At 54.2% G+C, this 18,362-nt stretch overlaps 4 protein-coding genes across 4 annotated transcripts; 1 reads left to right on the top strand and 3 right to left on the bottom strand.

Moving 5' to 3' along the window:
* Positions 1 to 5,158: 5,158 nt before the first annotated feature.
* On the bottom strand, positions 5,159 to 5,743 carry B0T26DRAFT_596327 (Sec1-binding region of Mso1-domain-containing protein; the record flags this gene model as incomplete). Its single annotated transcript, XM_060435612.1, has 2 exons — positions 5,159 to 5,228; positions 5,487 to 5,743. Coding segments are annotated over 2 exons (327 nt in total), but the record flags the coding sequence as incomplete, so codon positions are not given.
* A 517-nt stretch (positions 5,744 to 6,260) lies between these two features.
* Positions 6,261 to 7,852, bottom strand: B0T26DRAFT_693741 (ribosomal L28e protein family-domain-containing protein). Its single transcript, XM_060441211.1, has 5 exons — positions 7,737 to 7,852; positions 7,654 to 7,678; positions 7,554 to 7,593; positions 7,394 to 7,495; positions 6,261 to 7,284 (listed from the first exon to the last, which is right to left on the bottom strand). The coding sequence occupies exons 1-5, from the start codon at positions 7,768 to 7,770 to the stop codon at positions 6,529 to 6,531; spliced, it is 957 nt and encodes a 318-aa protein (XP_060300118.1). The 5' UTR covers positions 7,771 to 7,852; the 3' UTR covers positions 6,261 to 6,528.
* A 323-nt stretch (positions 7,853 to 8,175) lies between these two features.
* Positions 8,176 to 10,133, top strand: B0T26DRAFT_639012 (GTP-binding protein TrmE N-terminus-domain-containing protein; the record flags this gene model as incomplete). Its single annotated transcript, XM_060437100.1, has 2 exons — positions 8,176 to 8,472; positions 8,571 to 10,133. 2 exons carry the CDS (start codon positions 8,176 to 8,178, stop codon positions 10,131 to 10,133), a joined length of 1,860 nt encoding a protein of 619 aa, XP_060300119.1.
* A 984-nt stretch (positions 10,134 to 11,117) lies between these two features.
* B0T26DRAFT_747610 (uncharacterized protein) lies at positions 11,118 to 11,422 on the bottom strand (the record flags this gene model as incomplete). The annotated part of the gene is made up of 3 exons (XM_060444862.1): positions 11,118 to 11,157; positions 11,220 to 11,282; positions 11,352 to 11,422. 3 exons carry the CDS (start codon positions 11,420 to 11,422, stop codon positions 11,118 to 11,120), a joined length of 174 nt encoding a protein of 57 aa, XP_060300120.1.
* Positions 11,423 to 18,362: the final 6,940 nt, after the last annotated feature.

An 18,362-nucleotide genomic window follows, 5' to 3' on the forward strand; every position in this document is an offset into this window, starting at 1 on the left:
TTAGGTAGTCGACCTACCTATCTAGGCCTGTCCTTAAAGTCTTAGAGACCAGACCAGACCAGACCAGCCTCTCTCCGCTGCGGGCCGCGACGGGACCGGGAGCCGTATTTCAGATGAATGGATGGCCATGATCGCTTCTTTTCTTTTTTGTTGCGCGCTCTCTCTGCATGTAGTGCAGATCATCCGTCCCGTCCGCGCCGCCTCGGCATCATCCACACACGCACTACAAACGCACACCTTATGCTACACCACAATAAAACTACCAACTAGCTCTTAGGATGGGGAGGGTGGTGGGTTGTTTTTATTGTTCCTTCACTCTTAATACCTTGACGACTCGTTTCGGTTTGCGGTTGAGATCCTCGCACACACACACACACACACACACACACACACACACGATACTTACTTAGTATCTGACCTGACGTATGACCTGACGGGGGGCTCTCTTTCTCTCTCTTCTCATCATCCCCCCTGCTACCCGTCGTCCCCTTTCCGGACAGTCACGCTGACTTATGCCCGCCGATCAAATGCCATTTTCGGACAGCCTGGGCCCTACTAGGCAAGTCGGCTGGGCCGCGGCAGGCCGGCAGGGCTTGACTGCGCGTCTTGATATGGCGGCGGCGGTGGTGTCATTCGTCTGTGTGTGTGTGGTGGAAATAGAATCCTTCTACAGCCCACCGACGCCCACCACCCACCGCCTGTGTGGCCTGTGTGACCTGTGGCCTATTGGGCAGCCCGCTACTACTATCACGGCCGTGGCTTTTGGGGTCTACGCCGGCACGTTCTCTCTCTATCTCTTTCTCTCTCTCTCTCTCTCTCTCTGTGTGTGTGTGTGTTAGGTGTCGGCTAGTGCTACTACCTACTACACGCTTGCTCCTGATGCTGTCGCTGCCGCTGCCGCCGGTATCCGCCTGTCTGTCTGTCTGTCTGTCTATCTGCCGCCCGCTCTGCCGGTCTGTCCGTTTGGCTGTCCATCCGCTCGTCTCCCTTCCGCGCCAATGGTCGGAAGCCATCTCTGTCTTTCTGTCCTTCTTCTATCCCCTTCTCCCTGATTCGGCCGGCTAGGTGGCCCGTGCCGGACCAGAAGCTCCAAGCGAGCCCAACCAACCAAGCTAAGTCGTTGAGCACTGTACTGTACCTATATACGAGAAGGCGCAACTAGTTAGGTGGCTGCTGCTCCCGACAGATGGGAACGCAGCCATGGCTGAACTGAAGCGTCGAGTCGAGCTGCGCTAGGGCGGCGGCCAGGGCTCGCTGCCGAGGTGGCTGTACTGTGCTGTACATGCCTACTTCCGTACCTATCTAGGTCATGGTCATGGTCATAGACCTTGTATTGTGTTGTGTACGATACACACATGCGGATAGTCTACGCACGTCCGTCCTAAACAACCTGGTTCAGCTGTACAGTATAGTATGCCCAGACGGGGCTGCTAGCTGAGATGAATATTAGTTAGGCGGTCTGGCCCGAGTCTAGTTGGCAAGTGGCTTTTGACCGTGCCCGTCCGTCCGTCCGTCTGTGGCTCTATCTATCCCTTTCGCTTGCTTGAAGAATAAAGGGACATAGCTTTCGGTGTAGAACACGCAGAATATGCTACGTAGATGCTATTTGGCGTTGAACGTCCCCAGTCCCTCTTTTCTTTCGCTCTGCGGGTCGCCTCCCAACTTCCGCAGAGCTTCTTTTTTTTTTGAGATACTTCGCCGCGGAACCACTACCCGAGAGATAGAAAAGACAAGGTCAGCAACTACCTCCTGGGCGTGGGCGTTGAGTGTGTGTGTGTGTGTGCGTGTGTGTGTGCGTGTGTGTGTTCTCGACCGCAGAAGGAAAAAAAAAGGCTGAGAGAAATTGGCAGCGAGCGGCTCGTAGCCGGCGGCCCCGGCTCGGCCGGCGGGCTTTTTCTCGCTCTCTGTGTGTCATTGCCTATCTGCCTGCTTCCATCACACACACACACACACACACACACCATGCCGTCTTCGTACAGACATACATATGTACACACATGGGACCAAGTCAGAAGCTGCGTAGTCAGCAGCTAGATACATCTGCGATCCCCTTGGAAGTCTGGACGTTGGTGGCCGGCGGGAGTTGACTCACGTCACGTCACTTACTTGACCCCTGCCTGTCTTGCCTTGTTCTCGGTCTCGCAACCGGCAATAGTTAATCAGCTGTCAAACGCAGCCATGAGGATCTGAGCTGTTGCTGACGTTATGTGATTCTCGGTTCTCTTCTCTGGTGGTGAGGTGAGCTGCGGCGCAGAAGTAGGCCATGGCCGTGCTGTTGGCGAACTTGTTGGAGATGGTGGGTCGGCTGTTTCTTCTCTATGCTTCTGGACACGCCGTTGTTGATCGGTGTTCTGTGCCGCTTGGAGAGGAGAGGTTTGTCTGGAGATTCTCGCTTTCAGTCTTTTTTACTCTCCTCGTATCCTGCTTTGCTAGCCGTAGCTTGCTCTGTGTCGGTTTCTTCGTCGGCGGTTCTTTGACGCTGGCTGGCTGGTTGGCTTGTTCGGGCAATTTCACGGCCGGATAAAGAGGGTCGTTTTGGTCTTCTTGGCTGCTTTGCCTAGATTGTCATTCCTTGTCCTATCAGCCCCTTCTTGAATCCATGGAGGGAAATGAGAGGGAGAGAAGATACTAGTCCAGTCTATTAACTGAGGATCGGAAGGCGCACCGAGTGAGTCCATGTTATCAAGGCATGTCAACTCTACAAGAAAGATGTTAGTTCGTAGCACGGTCCAAAGTCAAGACAATCGATGCCGTTGCATTCTCGCGCTGTCAGTTAGGAGTTGATGATGCCCAGTCAGCCCATCGAGTGTGACACATTCGTTTTCTTTCCGCCGTGTTGTAGCTCGCATAAACAATTAGGCCCCGTACGATATCTCACGGGGCTGTAGTGGCGTGTACAAAAACTAGGCTCGGGAGGATACACATACGGGGTATTGCGAACTATTGCCAGAAACGTGTGGCGATGTGTGAATGTTGATACTGTCCTGTTTTGTTATATTCTCTCTGTATGCATATATGTGTGTGTGTGCTCGAGAGGGCCAGTGAGTAGTTGGGTTTCCCTTTTTCCTTGAGGCTGATACCGGCTGTCTGAGCCTTAACTGGACCCTTAGACGAGTGAAGATAAATAGACAACTTGATCAGATTGCCGCTAGTGAAGGTATCCTATCGAATTTAAAATATGGCCCTATCACTACCACTGTGACAGAAGAGACTGAGAGACTGCGGGTGTTGCCAGTGCCGATATTGCAAAAACAACAGCCCTACAATGATATGGCGGTGCTTGTTTGGCTAAATACATGAGGTGGCTTTCAACAGCAAAGTCCATGAAATATCCCCGCACCACACGAGACGCACGGGGCAACTGGCGACACCAATGGTTGCTCGCACCTTTGCCGCCCTCACCAGAGACTATAAGTTCTCATTTATGGAAATGATATAGAAACTGGGACTTGAATCGAGCTCATCTAACTTAGTGTGTGCTTACCTAGTTATGGTTCCAAGCCATTTCACGATTGGTGTCGTGATAAATCTAACTTGTGGACGTCGCTCCTCCATGGGGTTAGTTAGCGAGTCAGCGAATAGACAACTTGAAACGGGAACTAGATAGCTGGGTTTGGGGGAAAAAGACACAAAGCTTTGAGGTAGGCGAGGTACGTACATAAGAGAGATATACGAATCGACAACAGGGAAAGAAACACGGAAGAAGTCTACGAGGCAAAAGGCCAAACACCAGAAAATAAAAGCAAAACGGCCGAGAAAAGGGAACAGGAGAACAACCCGTAGCCCTCCTACAAACACAGCGAGTCACCCGGAAACAGTACCTACTTAACTAAGAGGCACACAATAGGAAGAGAAAGAGATACGGACATGAAGCACCATACGCCATTCAGACAAAGAGACCAATCTAAGCTACCAAGAAGGCATATAGACAACAAACAACCTGTTTACTTATGTGACGACGCCCTTAAAAGAGACGCGGCTATTAACTACAATACCCGTCGTAACATGCTTTGTACAATAGAAGGGGGCATAGTAAGGACACAGAGACAACAACAACAACAACAAAACCTAGGAATTAAGGTTTAGCCCCAACGAAACCCCACAAGCAGCCAGGTTAATTAAGTGACCCTCTCAGACAATCAAGAGGTCTTTCATCCTTCCTCTATCATGCCATACCTCTCTCTCATCATATATGCGACCGCACTTTAGATCCCCCAGAAAGGGGAACAAGTCAATCTACTCCTATCCCCTATCCCCAAGCTGCCAAGTCATATGATTTCAGCTGGCCAGGTATGTATGCATGCGAAGAGACACGGTATGTGATAACGTAGTGTAAAAAGCAGAAGAAAAAATAACATGGATTTACCCGCTTGCTATACGATGATGATGATGATGATGATAAAACAACTCCGAACCCGGTCCCCGCTATAATTAACGTCTGACTCCCTTCCCCCACCCCTCCAGATATCCAGTTGCTTGCCGCAACTGCCTTGCTCGCCTCCCGTGGCCGCACGTGCGCAAAAGGCCGGGCCTCTCCCTCCTTAAACATCTCTCTCCCCGCTTTCGTTCCGACAGACCAGGCGCAAATGCTGCGTGTAAGTACAGCCATCAAACCGGGACATATCTATTGCCGTGGGTGCACAAGGCAGGGAATACGTTGTCCATGTTGATGGCCATGCGTTGCTGTTGTGTGCGCCAGATGTAGTGCGCCCCCTAAAGGCCGAGCCACAACCCCGCCCATATTAATCCCACGCCTAGCACCGTGCCTCAGAGACCCGCAGTTTTCTTGGATGGTCGAGCCAGTTGCAGTTTCGTTCCCGCGTCCCTTTCTCCGTCGCTCTGTCCCTCCTCACCTCATGCGCGGGTTGCTCGGCAGTCCTCCTCTCCTGGGCCCGCTCGGCAGCCCGACCCTGCGGCCGGCGCCCGCCACGCCGCCCCCGTAGTCCTGCTCGCCAGACGACGACCACGGGGCGTTTGCCGACATGACGGGCGGCTGCTCGCTCGCTCCTCCCTGACCCCCATAGGCGCCGGCGGGCGCAAAGCGGTCTTCGTAATCTCCTCCACCACCACCGCCGCCGCCGCCGCTGTTCCCTCCCCACCTGCCGCCGCCGCTCTGGGGCGCTTGCTGCTGCTGCTGCACCGGCGGCTGGAACGGCCCCGAGCCGGCCGGGCTCGCCGACGCCGACCGCGCTGCGCCCCACAGCCTCTGCTTCAGCTTCTCCTGCGCGCTCGACGTGCTCCCGGCCGGCGGCGTCGGGCCCTCGCCGTACGACGCCGCGGGCGACCGCTGCTGGTAGCTGGCTGACCTCTGGTAGTCGTCTCGCTCACTGCCGCCGCCGCCGCCGCCGCCGCCGCCGCGGCTGGCGAACGGGTTGCGGGGGTCGGGGCTGCGCGCCGGGAGCCCGCCAGGGCCTGGTCTGCTGTTGGAGTTGTTGTTGTTATCCCACAGACTGCTCAAACTCCCTCCCCCCCCAACAGGCGCGGACAGTCCGCCGTAGCGGCTGCCGATCTGCTGGCCGGGCTGCTGGGCGTAGATGGGCTGCTGGGGCGGCGGGGCTTTGGGGTCTGGGGGCAGCCAGCCGGGGAAGGGCTGGCCCTTTTCCGTGTAGTAGTTGCGCAGCACGCGGCACACGTGCGTGTCGTCCTCGGTGTCGCCGTCGCTCTCGCCGCCAAAGTAGGTGCGCTGGAGCTTGCTTATGTTGGTCGACGCATTCGAGATGAGGCCCTTGTACCACGACGCCATTTGGTCGTTGTCGTTTGGAGGTGAACCGCTTAAGGTGTAGGCAGGCGAGGTCGTGTCGTCAGCCGAGGTGCGCCAAGATTTAGTCTCGAATTCTTGTCTTGAATGCCCCGGTGTGGAGGGGCGCGTGCGATAGGAGAGAGGAGGGGTAAAACCTCCAAGCAGTCGCAAATGGAACGGCACCTGACGGAGGACGGTGGAGGGGTTGTTTCGACGACTGCTACTGAGGCTTGGTGTTATTCGTCGTCGTCGCTCGCTATGGGCGACTGCAAAAATGTCACAAGATTTTGTGCGAGTTTAAAAGAGCCACGCGTTGTTCAAGTGCAGTGGCATGTGCATGTCGGATTTGTGCAGTTGAGTTGAGGCGAGTCGAAAAGGCTTGTCTCAGCGCACGTTAGTTTGTTACCTGGTGCTTGAACCTCGCTGTTTCACACCACTGGTCCAGGCCTGCGAGCCACCCACAGCCCCCCCCCCCCCCCCACTTTATACATTCTCCATTGACAATGGGATTAATGCGAGCCCCCCAACAGCCTTGTCGTGCCGCAAAACAATCCCTGTCGATAATTCTCGACCTGAGAATGCAGTCGGATGACCTCTTGAGCCGCCGAGCACAGTCTGTAATCACAGTCTGCATCACTAGAAGTGCCAAAATTTCAGAGCTCTGCGCTCAGAGCCCTTGACATATAAAGTACCTAGCCCGGAGCATCATCCGCTCCCATTATGGTATATTTGGGGCCCATGAATGGACCAGAAACCTTTTCTCCTTGACGTGACAGTTGTCTCGAGCCTTAGAAAGCAAGCAGCTTTGACCTCTCTGTTTCCTTCTCGACCTCCATCTCTCTCTTTTTCCGGCCCTCCATCTTCACCACGCGCCCTCTCTTTCGCTTGTCCCCTGCCTTCTTTTTCTTGTCCGTCGAGTCATCCGCACTGTCGTCGTCATCGTCATCGTCGTCGGCATCATCGCCATCATCGCTTCCGAGCCAGTCCTCAATGTCTGCCAACTCCTCGTCGCTTTCGTCAAAGTCGGACACGTACTCGACCGCACCGTCCAGCTCATCCTCCTCGAGCTCCTCCTCTGAGTCCGCTTCCTCATCGTCGTCCTCGATGCCCTTGTCCAGATCCTTGTCCCGGGTGCCCTCGCCCTCAGTCTCGAGCGCGTTCAGGACCTTCTTCCAGATGTTCGCGTTGACATTGAGCGGCTGATCTCCGTAGGCACCTTGTCTTAGTCTCTCGAGGAGCTCTCTCTCGATTGTCCTCTCTAGTTTCGCCGCCATGAGGGCCTTGCGTTCTCTTGCCGCTTCGCGGTGCTTGATCTTGGGCGCCATTTTCGGGACCAGCTTCTCTCCCAGCCGCGTCTCCTCGGCCGCTATCTTGCGCATGCGCGTCGCCACTTGGACAAGCCGGGTGAGGCGTTGCTTGCATTTGTGAAGGAGGAACTTGGGGAAGTACTGGAGCCTCTCCTCGATCTGTTTTAGCGCGTCCTGGTAGTTTGCCGAGAGCTTGATCTTTTCCCACCACTTCGAGGGCATGTGGGCTCTCTCAATCTGGTTGTTGGGGTTGCAAGTCAGTAATCTCCCAAGCAGTACCACATGTCCGCAACCCCTGTGGTTTCGGGGACATGTCTGGCCGAGGCGTAGGTGCTGGGGCACGTACGGTTTTGATATACAAGTAAATTGTCCCCTTGGGGGACGTCCTGACAGACGCATATCGGCTGTTGGCTAGGGGGCAGCTCTGCCGGTTGCACAACCCGCTGACCTGATCTACCGTGTCAGCAAACGACAAGTTTCGCATGCAATGGCACAGCGATACATACATTGTACTCGTTTCTGCAGAAGTTTTGCCCCTTCGTTGTCCTAAACAATGTCAGATTGGGCCATCACGGCGAGCGCAGCGCAACAGCATCGACGACATACTTGAGTTTGAAGGCGCAAAACTGCTCTGGATCCTGGGGTTAGCGATGTGCGACCCTTTTGAGACGCGGGAAGAGGCGACTCACGATTGATAATCTGCCAGACGATTTCGTCAGACATGGTGGCGGTTTTAAACTGTTTTGCGAGCTAGACGACGGCGTGCCTTGCTCTCGGTTTTGGCTTTGGAAATTCCGTTCTCAGTGGGGTTGATAAACAAGCAGAGATAAAAAAAAATTCGGAGCTACGAAGTTTTGCCCACCCCGGATTTGGAAGGCGGTGGCCTGTGCTTTTACGAGGGTCATCAGCTAGCCAATCAATACAGCTGGCAGCGGATGGCTCTAATCTTAAGAAACCTCCCCTAAAGTTACAGGGTATATGCACTGCAGCGTATTCAGCGTATTACACCTGGCAAGCACGCGACTGAATTCTTCTCTTTACGCGACGGGCTTGGGGACTCACTCAGCAATCATTTTGAGTCTTGACGTCCAAATCTGCGCATCCCCTCATTACTTCTTTCTGAGGTCAATGTTCCGACATGCGCTGAGAGGAGGGGCCACAAATCGGAATTTCAGCCCCTGGGCCGCGCCAATTCTGCTCCAATCTAGACCAAGAGCATGGCCGACTTACAAGGCTGGTTTCCACGAACTCGGGGGAGATGCGCCGCATAGGAATGCCGAGTCTGATTCCCATTCCGCATCGAATTCGTCCCGTCGCTCGCACTCAGATCACATACTCAAGAACGAAACAATATATGCTCTGTCGTCGGGCGCGGGAAGGGCGGGCATAGCCGTCATTCGAGTTTCCGGACCTGGCAGTCTTGATGTGAATGGCCCCCCCCCCCCCCCCCCCCCTTTTTTTTTTTTCCTTTTTTATATGGTTATTAAAATCTTTGAACCACCCTAAACTAACATGTGGCGCAGGTTTACCGCTCATTGTGCCCGTCAAATCCCCCACCAAAGCCTAGGTATGCCGGTGTGAGGACCTTGACAGACCCCGGCGATGCGTCTGGCGCCAGCATCCTAGACTCGGACGCCCTTGTACTCTACTTCCCCGGTCCCAAGACGGTCACGGGCGAGGATGTTCTCGAACTGCATGTCCACGGCGGGCACGCGACCGTCAAGGCGGTCCTTTCCGCCATCCCAAGATGCATGCTTCCGCGTGCCAAGATACGCTATGCCGAGCCAGGCGAGTTCACCAAGCGGGCCTTCCTCAACGGCCGACTCGACCTCGCCCAGGTTGAGTCGCTGGGGGAGACGCTAGCGGCTGAGACGGAGCAGCAGCGCCGCGCAGCAGTCCGAGGCACCTCGGGCATCCTCGGGAAGGCGTACGAGGGATGGCGCCAACAGCTCCTCCTCGCGCGCGCCGAAATCGAGGCCCTGATTGATTTCTCCGAGGACCAGCACTTTGACGAGTCCCCCGCCGAGCTGCTGACAAACGTGTCGTGGCTAGTGGACGGCATCCTCGGCTCCATCCGGCTGTACCGGCTCGGCAGCCAGCGGAGCGAGCTGTTGCGCAATGGGATACGCATAGCGCTGCTGGGGCCCCCCAACGTCGGCAAGAGCTCGCTGATGAACCAGATCGTCGGTCGCGAGGCGTCCATCGTCTCGGCCGAGGCGGGCACGACGCGCGACATTGTCGAGGCGAGCCTCGACATCCGCGGCTTCCTGTGCTCCTTTGCCGACACAGCCGGGATCCGGACGACGTCGGTGGTGGCGTCGTCTTCCTCGTCGGACGCCGTCGGCGGCGCCAAGGCGTCCTCGCCGCCCGCGGCCGCCATTAGCACAATAGAGGAAGAAGGAATACGGCGGGCGCGGAACAAAGCGCGAGACTCGGATGTCATCATCGTCTTGGCGTCAGTAGAATTGGCCAGCGACGGCACGCCCTGGATAAACTACGACACCGAGACGCTGCGCTTGGCGGCGGGCGCACAGCAGTTCATAGTTGCGGTGAACAAGAGCGACGTTGTGGACCGAGACGTCCTGCGGAATCTGCTCCGCGACTTTGCGGCGTCGGTGCGCATGGACCAGGAAGGGAGGTTGTCCTCCTCGTCCCACGACGGTGATCTTGTCCCACTAGCTGCAGCAGCCGCTGAACCACCGCTCCTCGCAATATCCTGCAGGGCGGCTGCAGCGGACGCCAAGGGGCTGACGGACCCAGGGGGGATCCAGGCGCTGGCTGAAAAATTGGCCCAATCGTTCGCGGTTCTGACCTCGGTGCCTAGCGACATGCAGCATCTGCTTAGTGTAACCGAAAGACAAAACCAACTTCTAGTCGTATGCCAACGGCATCTAGAAGACTTTGTGACCGAGGCGGCGCGGCGGCGGTCTTGTGGAACCTTAGACGAGCACGCGGTTTCTGCAGAACCTGATGTCGTACTAGCGGCAGAGCACTTGCGCCTTGCCGCTAATTGTCTAGCTTCTATAACTGGTCACGGAGACGCCGGCGACGTCGAAGAAGTTTTGGGGGTCATATTCGAAAAGTAAGCCACCCTTCCCTGTTTTTTTATTAATTTGTAATTTTTACTACGCCCTTGTTCAAAACACAAAATTTGTCAAGTTACACCAGCCGACAATTTCTTTGAATCTTACTAAACTATTTTTCAGATTCTGTGTTGGCAAGTAACAGTAAGACGACAAGAATAGAAACGATGAAAAAAATTATTCTATGCGTTTGGTGTAACAACTCCAGTGTAATGATCCCCATGCGCCGTTTTTTGTTCCGGGGGGGTTTTCTTTCCCTGTCGCCCCCTCACCATGCCCTTCCCCCCCGAGTCTGTAGGAGTAAAAAATGAGAATAGGAAGCCTAATCCTGTTAGTTCCTGGGACTCTTCCCAGAAAACGGGGGGGAAGGGGTACTTGACAGAAATGTAAAGGGAGACAGAAAAAAAAGTAAACCACCCAGACAATAAAAAAAAAAAAAAAAAAAAAGGCCACCCAAAAAGCAAATAAAAAGCAAAATGCAGCAAATGCACCACCCCGCCGCCCTGCCGGATCCTTTGTATCACCAGTCAACCAACAAAAAAAACGCCAAATAACCCCCAATGTGTAGCAGTATATCTCCGAGACATAAATGGAAATGAAAAGGAAAGGGGGAAAGGGGGGGATTTAAGAAAAAATGCTGTTGAAATGCGATGCCATGAAACAAGCAGACCCATCCGCCCACCATTCCCAATGCCGATGCTTATTTTTGACCAAGGAGGAAAAAAAAGCTGCAAGCGAAACTCCGTGAGACTCCGTGAACCGAACACCAAAAAAAACCCCCCGAGAGATAGAGACAGAAAACTGTAGAAGAGACAAGAAATTCGTGGCTGTGCTGAGCCCCGCGCACATGGATTGTTGTAATCGGCAAAGTCGTGTCGTCGTAGTAGAGGGAGAGAGATTTCCCGGCTCGCCTTATAGGATTATTAAGCTAGAGCGGGAAGGAGACTGGGTTCCCAAGGCGAGCTGGGTTGGGAGGCTGTTTCTCTCTTAGTTCTGCTTGTCCTCCTCATCGTCCTCCTTGTCGCCCCTGTGGTTTGATTTGTTAGTTTGTTGTCATGGGCATTTACCAAGCGGGGGGAGGGGGCTCACTTGTTGTAGCCGGAGCGGCCATTATTGCGGAACTTCTCCTCTTCCTCTTCATCAGAGCCGTCCCTGTATTACGGTTAGTTTGTGTAACTGCGAAGTTGGGAGGGGCGTCGAGCAGGAAACTGTGTAACTCACTTGTTGTAGCCGGAGCGGCCATACTCAACAGGGGAGCGAGTAGCAGCAGTGAAAGAAGTGGTGGCAGCCATTGCGAAGACTGGTGGTTGTTGAGGTGGAGGTGAAGGTGAAGGTAGTAGTTTAAGTTGAAGTTGGTTGAAAATGAGATTCCGAAGCTAGTTGATGAGTTTGAAAGAAGTGGTTGGTGAGAGGATGAAGGCTTTGGGAAAGGTTGATGAGAAAGGTTGATGTTGATGTTGCTGTTGTGTTTGTTGGAAGTGGTTGTTGGAAGCTGGTGTTGGAAGCTGATGACGGGAGAATAACTGTCCCTGAACTGGGCATCACAAGAGACTTAAATAAGAAATCCAAAGGTTGGAAAAGGTCGAGATGTGCAACCAAGGCCTCCTGCCGTCACCATAGGCAAGGTAGATGCCGGGTCTACTTGGCGGTATCCAGGCGGCGCCGACATCGTCTCAGGAGCAAGCAAGGGTAGCAAGGGTGGATGGAGCAAGATTACATGAGCCATCTCGGGGCCTCCACTTACTTTGGCCTCCACTTGGAAGCACTTCGGGAGGACGAGATAGGTTGGTAATGGCAGGCACTTTGCGTCTTGCTAGCGGTGGAGTACGCACACTGGTACATACAGTACGAGGGGGAGAGACCACCCCTGATGGCAGTGCAAATCTGCAGCTCAGATTTCTAGTGGGTCCGAAACTGGCGACACTATACGAATGAAGCAAGCGGTGTGTTATTATTTTGTGTGGACACCTTGGGAATAAGGGACGACGAGGGAGAGAGAGAGAAAGTGAGAGAGATACCTCGGGATGGCCTAGAGCCAAGGTAACCTTGGGAGGTACCGTTCGCACCTCAGGACCCAGCCTGGGAAGATCCGCGTCTGCCCGCAGCGTGCGTGCCGCAACGTCGATCCACAGATCCCATCCATGCTTGCTTGGGTCAGGTAGGTGTGTGGACTGTGGACGGGGTTAAACTGGCGGAGGTACCTCCGAAGCAGGCCGTCTGCACGTAAATACGCTAGAATGAGGTACGCATTCGCATTCCAATCTGGTCGCACAAACGCGGCCCCGACGGGTGCAAAACTAAGGCAAGGACAGGTGTGAAATTGAAGGAAAAAGGGCGGAAAGCGGGCCAGGCCAAGCCAAGAGCCAGCCAGTGACCCGCGCCTCCCAACGTGAGTTGGTGGACCCCGATATCTGGCCCATGCATGCATGAAGTGTGCATACATACGTACAAGACATGCACCGTCGATAAGGCCGATGGCGCCGAGGCGTCGGTGTGAATTGCAGTGGGTGGGCGGACAGTTGGGACGGCCATCAGAGATGCTGTGGGTTTGGGGGCCGTCTGTGTGATATTTTGGCAACTGTGCAACGCCAAGGCCCACACACCCCTGCCCTCCCGTAGGGCTGAGCGGGATGTGCTACCGATCGTTGGGTGCCTAGGTAATGGATCTGCCGCCGCTGCGTCAGCACCAGGCCATCATCGTTGCAGCTGCCCTGTACCGGGAACCCGTTGAGGCTTCTCCGTCAGGCAGAGCCGTCCGCCTGCAGCATCTCGAGACCGAGTCATCAGGTCGAGGTCCCCGATCTCACTCGTTTTCCTGTCTTATTGTCGCTTCTGCTGACCTTGCAGACCCGTGGAGTAGGCCGTGCTTTCCATTGTTTCGGTTTTTTTAAGTGTTTTCCTTTTAATCACATCTTTCGATTTTGACTTTGCTGTCCGTCCGGCGGGGGAGGCGGCTCTCGGCACTAGTCATCTCACGCCAACCCACGTCACCCTGGCAGCTTAGGTTTTGAGGTTGGCAAGTACTTAGCAAAAGTACCACCGGCCGGCGTTACGGCTTCCAGTTTCGGTCGCTGTGCCGACTGATTACCGCTCCGTACTTGAAGCCAGCACCTTCTAGGGAACCGCCCTTGCAGCCTGCCGGGTGTTCCTGCCACCCAGTCACCGACCAGCTGGTAGCGAAAGAGCCCCTGTCGGCCGATCCGCTTTGGCCCAGGTTCCTGGTCTTGGCGCACCTCCCAGCTCTTTTAAACGACCAACGTTCGTACAGTAGCGTACGGATGTACAGTACATACCGTAGAGTGGCGACCACGGACACGGGGTTGAATTCTCCATACTCCATACCTTGATGTTCCTGCCGAGCAGCAAAAACTGGCCTCGGGGTGGTTCATGAACATTTGTCAGATGTTACTTATCTCTCTCGGTTATTAATCAACTAGGAAGTCTAGTGTCATAAGTATGCCCGGGTAGGTTGGCAAGCAAGCAAGGTAGGCAGGCACCTTAATTGCTAGCCTTACCTTTTACGGATATAGAATACGCCCCCGGCCCAGCTACTTCCTTAAAGCCTTGTTTTTTGTTCATTGTTGACCTCCTCCGGCACATTCTCTCGGGGGTCTTGGTGCTTCTCTAATTCTTATATCCGAGTTGCCAGGATGCACGAGTCGTGTCTCACCAAGACAAAGTACGCAGGAGTACGCTTGTACCTTCCCCCCTTCGCTCTAAACCTTGTCTGTTAGTGTGGTTACTCAGCATGTGCCTCGAGAGAACTTGGCGATGCGATGCGATGCGATGCTTGCTGTCTCCCTTCCCAAATTTGTATCCCGCGTCCGCGGCTGACGGGTTTATCCCGCGCCCGCCCATCATACCCAGCTGTCAAATTGTCACCGCCACCACACGCACTAGACTTATTACCAATTTGCTAATCCATTGTAGGCAACGTTGAACGAATAGTTTGCTAGGTTCGGCCCTAAGTCGCTTGTTGCACGAACTGTAGGACTGCGCAACTGCTGTTCTCCGAAATACGATCGCAAAGGAAGCCAACGACCCAAGGTATGAACAGGGCGGCCTGTCAGTTGTCGATTTCCTCGTCATCAAGTCGGGCTGGCCATGTCGGTGCCAGTGTGCTCCGTACGCCCGGACATCTTAACTCGCGCACCCTTTACAGACCGAGCTCCATGTTAGGTCTGTGGTCCCCCCGTGTATGGCCGCGCCGTAGACACACGTGACCCCGTCAAAGCCTCCCCCGGCGAGGATCACAACCCAGACTGGAACTAGAATCTGATGTTTGACGGCACTCGATCCCGCAGGCAGGGGATCACGGGCCATCCACAGGTTCCCGGCATCGGCACTGGGGTGTCGAGGGGGTGATGTGCAAGGTTCTCATGTTTCGTCGGCAAGTGAGCCTGTTTCGCCTATTTCCGGAGGCAGTTATCCTTTGTTTTTGTTTTCCATTCCGAGGCTCTCCTGATTAAATTCGCAACTCGAATGAATAGATGCCCTAGTGATGTGACCTTGTCTGAAACAGCCGGCTCTGGGTTACCTGTTGCCTTGGGATGCTGGGTTGTATGCAATGCAGCCCTACAGCAGATACGCAAGACGGACGGCCAACGGGTAACTTGCAGTAGGTGTATGAGCGTGCGAGTGCCATATGCGTGGTGTCGCAATTACGACGCCCACATTTCCAGAAACCCAACGCCCGATCTGGACACCGGGATCTGACGGTCTCTGCAATTGGGAGTGACATGAAACCTCAGATGATGTAAGGCTGTAGGTAAGCTGGGAGTCGGCGAACTCGGTTCTGCTGCTGTTACAAGGTCCAGGGCTAAACGCCGCGTTGGGACACTGTTCCGATTTTGCGGGGACGTCGGTTGTGCGTCTTGGCGCAGACCCGATCACCGCACCTCACTCAGCAATACGGCAGGTGCCGTCTGAGAACCTCCACTAACCTTTGAGGCTTTGACCTGTTCATTTCAGGCTTCCACCAAAAACCCGGAGGCCGGCCTTCACTGCCAGGTGAAAGAGCTGGCACCACAACGGAACTGAAGCGATGGAATCCCGAAACCAGCACCGACTATGGAATACTACGTAAGGTAATCGTACCTTTCCTTCCATTATTATCATTATCATTATCATTATCATTATTTCCTTACCTACATCGACAATCGATTCATCTGCAGAGCACTCCGTAAGCCGGCCGAACCAAGCTGAGGTGAAGTCGGGTTTCCGGCTCCCAAACAGTCAATCCACTCCCGTGCATCAAACCTTCACCTTTCACGCTTCCAATCCCATCCCTCCCTCCAGAGCACCAACGGGCGCCCGACATACGTAGAGCATCTTACATGATTCCAACTCCCTCCCCACCTTGGCGTAATCATATGCCCTCACCCATTTGACAAACATCTTTGCGTCCTCGGTATACAAGAATGCAATGGTCAGGTTTGGGCGGGTTCTTGGCAGATAACCTGATGAGGCACCTAAGAGAGGTGCCTGAGGTGGGCGGTGCTGGGGAGGCTTGGCCCAAGATGATTCATCAGATATCATTTATTTTTTTTCCTCACACGGTTCGCATCTTCTGCTGGTCTACTGCTATTGCGTCGCCACCTTTGTTGCTTGTTTAGTCCGTTGCAGCGTAGTGCCTGTATGCCTTTCTGTATGCCTCACAATACGCCTCACCAGCCTTGGGATGGTTTCCTGTTTTCTCACTCGCTCTCTTGTTTCCCCACCCTCACGGTTATTGGTTGTCAGCCGAAGCAAGCCTTTTTCCAACAAGGTACGGCAGATCTTCCCGACCGTGCAAAGCTGAGATGCACCTCCCGCCGCGGCAGGCCTCTTTGGAGTCACAAAAGCCGCTTTAGCGAGATGCTTGGCTTACTAAAGGTGGTGAAGCTATCGCCACATCTCATCGTCCAAGCGGCTTCCTAGAGTCTTGATTGGCTAGGCGAAGTAGCCTGCCTACTGACCTGAGGCAGGTTGTTGACCATGGCCATAGACTGTGGTTGCTGACCGACAGCTCTGAGGACCCCCTAAGGTATGCAACTAAAAAAACACTGCCCAAGCACTAATGCGGTAGGATAGTAAACAATCCCCCTTTTCGCCTCCGTTGGCCCACCAAGACAGCTCCAACCTGTCTAAAAAGGGGAGCACACATGACCAGCCCTGACCAGTACAACAAACAGTACAGGAATCCAAGCGATCTAGTGGCAATTGTTGCTGAACTTGCCAACCCTGGGCTTAATTCATCAGTCACTCACCCGGTCTAGTCGACCGCGACGGGACTCGAAGAAGCTTGATTTCGCCAAGACGTTCATCGTCTCCAGCCTCGCAACTACTGAACGAAGGGCAAACGTTGGACCAAGCAAGCGTGCCTCGGAGGGCGATGACGAGTTGTTCCCACTTCTCCCAGGCACAGCTTACGAGCAGTCCCAGGGCATAAACCAGTTGGTTGCAAAAAGTTTCCCGGCCAGCGCGGATCTTCTGTTTGCAGATGGCGTTGCCGGCTAGTGGTCCTTTTCTGGCGCATGGTAAGATCCCGGGAACACACAGGCTTACCGGCTAGTATTTTCTGTTTATTTTTGTCGCCACTGGGGATTATCTGCTCCGGGCTCTGGAGCCGAGGAGCAAAAGGGGGGCTATAAGACCTCCGCGGCTGTTCAGTCTGTGAGTCAACGTGTCTCGCTTCTTGGAAAAGAAACGTGTCTATTTGGGCTAGGGAAGCTGCCGGATCAAGTGCGTATGTTTGTGTGTACATTGCCCCCCCCTCCATCCAGCGGACACGTTCAGAGCTCTTATCACACATACAACGACATACAGCGGTGGCATAGCTCTGGTATGGCTCGGCAGGATGTCTACATCGAGTCCAGGGTGGTGGTACAAGCTTTTTGACTGCTACTAAACGCCTCGCGGATGGGCCAGGTCGCTAATTTTTGTGGGACACGTACGACACGAAACCCAAAGTTTCTCTAGTCTAGACACCCGCCGCTAGTGGCGAATTTGATCGTATAACCCCCTTTTTAGCACTCTAATATACCCCTGGTTTCATTTTCGTGATCTTTCTCTCCAGCTCTGCGGAAGCTGTTGAACCTACCCCTGTCTTCTAGAAGACAAAGAAGGGGCAGCTTGACTCGGTCCCTATCATCCTTTTCCTCTTTCTCTCGAAACGGCGAGTCAACTCGAGGCTGGACTTGCTCTCAGAGTCGACAAATTCGGGTGGCAATGTATCGGCGAGAATACTCGCAAATGTAACATCCGAGTTTACCGTTGCATATCTGGTATCTACTTGCTTTAGCTACGAGATGCTGTACGAGAGCTGCTCGCTCTTCAGACTACCTTACCTATAGGGTCTTAGCGCGCGAGCACCAATTCAGGGACCGATACGTCCCTAGGCAACCGGTTCATCAAGCGGTGAGGAGACGAAACCTCACTTGCGGGACCGCGGCCTCTCCGACTGGCTGCTATTGGGGGACTATTGGGCAATGTTGTTCTCTTTTACAGGTTTTACTGAAGAACAGGGGCCAACCGGAAGCGTTGGAGTAGTCGAGTTGAACCCCTCACCACCCCCCCTTATTTTCTCCGATTGTATTCAAAACAACCCACTTATTTTACGCATTCTTTTGTCCCTATTTTTCTTTTTCTTTCTCGACTCCGTTTGGGGGCTAGGCAGAGGTGTTGGAAGCGCACGATACTGTCGACGTTCCGCCGCTTCTTGGGGTTGCTCTGAGACGGAATGTGAGACACAAGAATAGGTGCCTGGTTGTGGATTAGCTAGCCTTCTCTCTGGGTCCAAAAATAAAACGGCACAACCCTACTAGGTAGTAATTTCATGACAAATGGGGGCATGATTACGAAGTGATAAAATCCCGGACTTGATTATGCAAGATTTTTTTGCCCTGGCCTGGCTTCTGCGTGTCAGCAAATCAGACTCTGTAGGGTCAGCCATCACAGCTAAGCCCGGCACGAAAAAAGGCAGCAGCGATCCATTGCTTCGGTCCGCTGACCGAGAAGCAGTAGGTTCGTAGAGTAGCGCCTTACCAGCCACACTACAAAACCGCAAGGGCCACCCCGGCCGGCAGAGGGGGCTGCCTCAGCCACAGATGGGCGGGAGCTACCCGAAGCACGTCCAACCGCCGTCCATCATCTTCGCGCACAGTGCAGTCTGAGCTTGGACACACTTACAAGCACAGTGTGTATGAGGCGGGCAGGAACAAACTGCAAAACTTTGGACGCAGTCCGCCCATT

The sequence above is a fragment of the Lasiosphaeria miniovina genome (assembly GCF_030549165.1).
Source record: "Lasiosphaeria miniovina strain SMH2392-1A chromosome Unknown B0T26scaffold_2, whole genome shotgun sequence".
In the NCBI taxonomy this organism is placed as follows: domain Eukaryota; kingdom Fungi; phylum Ascomycota; class Sordariomycetes; order Sordariales; family Lasiosphaeriaceae; genus Lasiosphaeria; species Lasiosphaeria miniovina.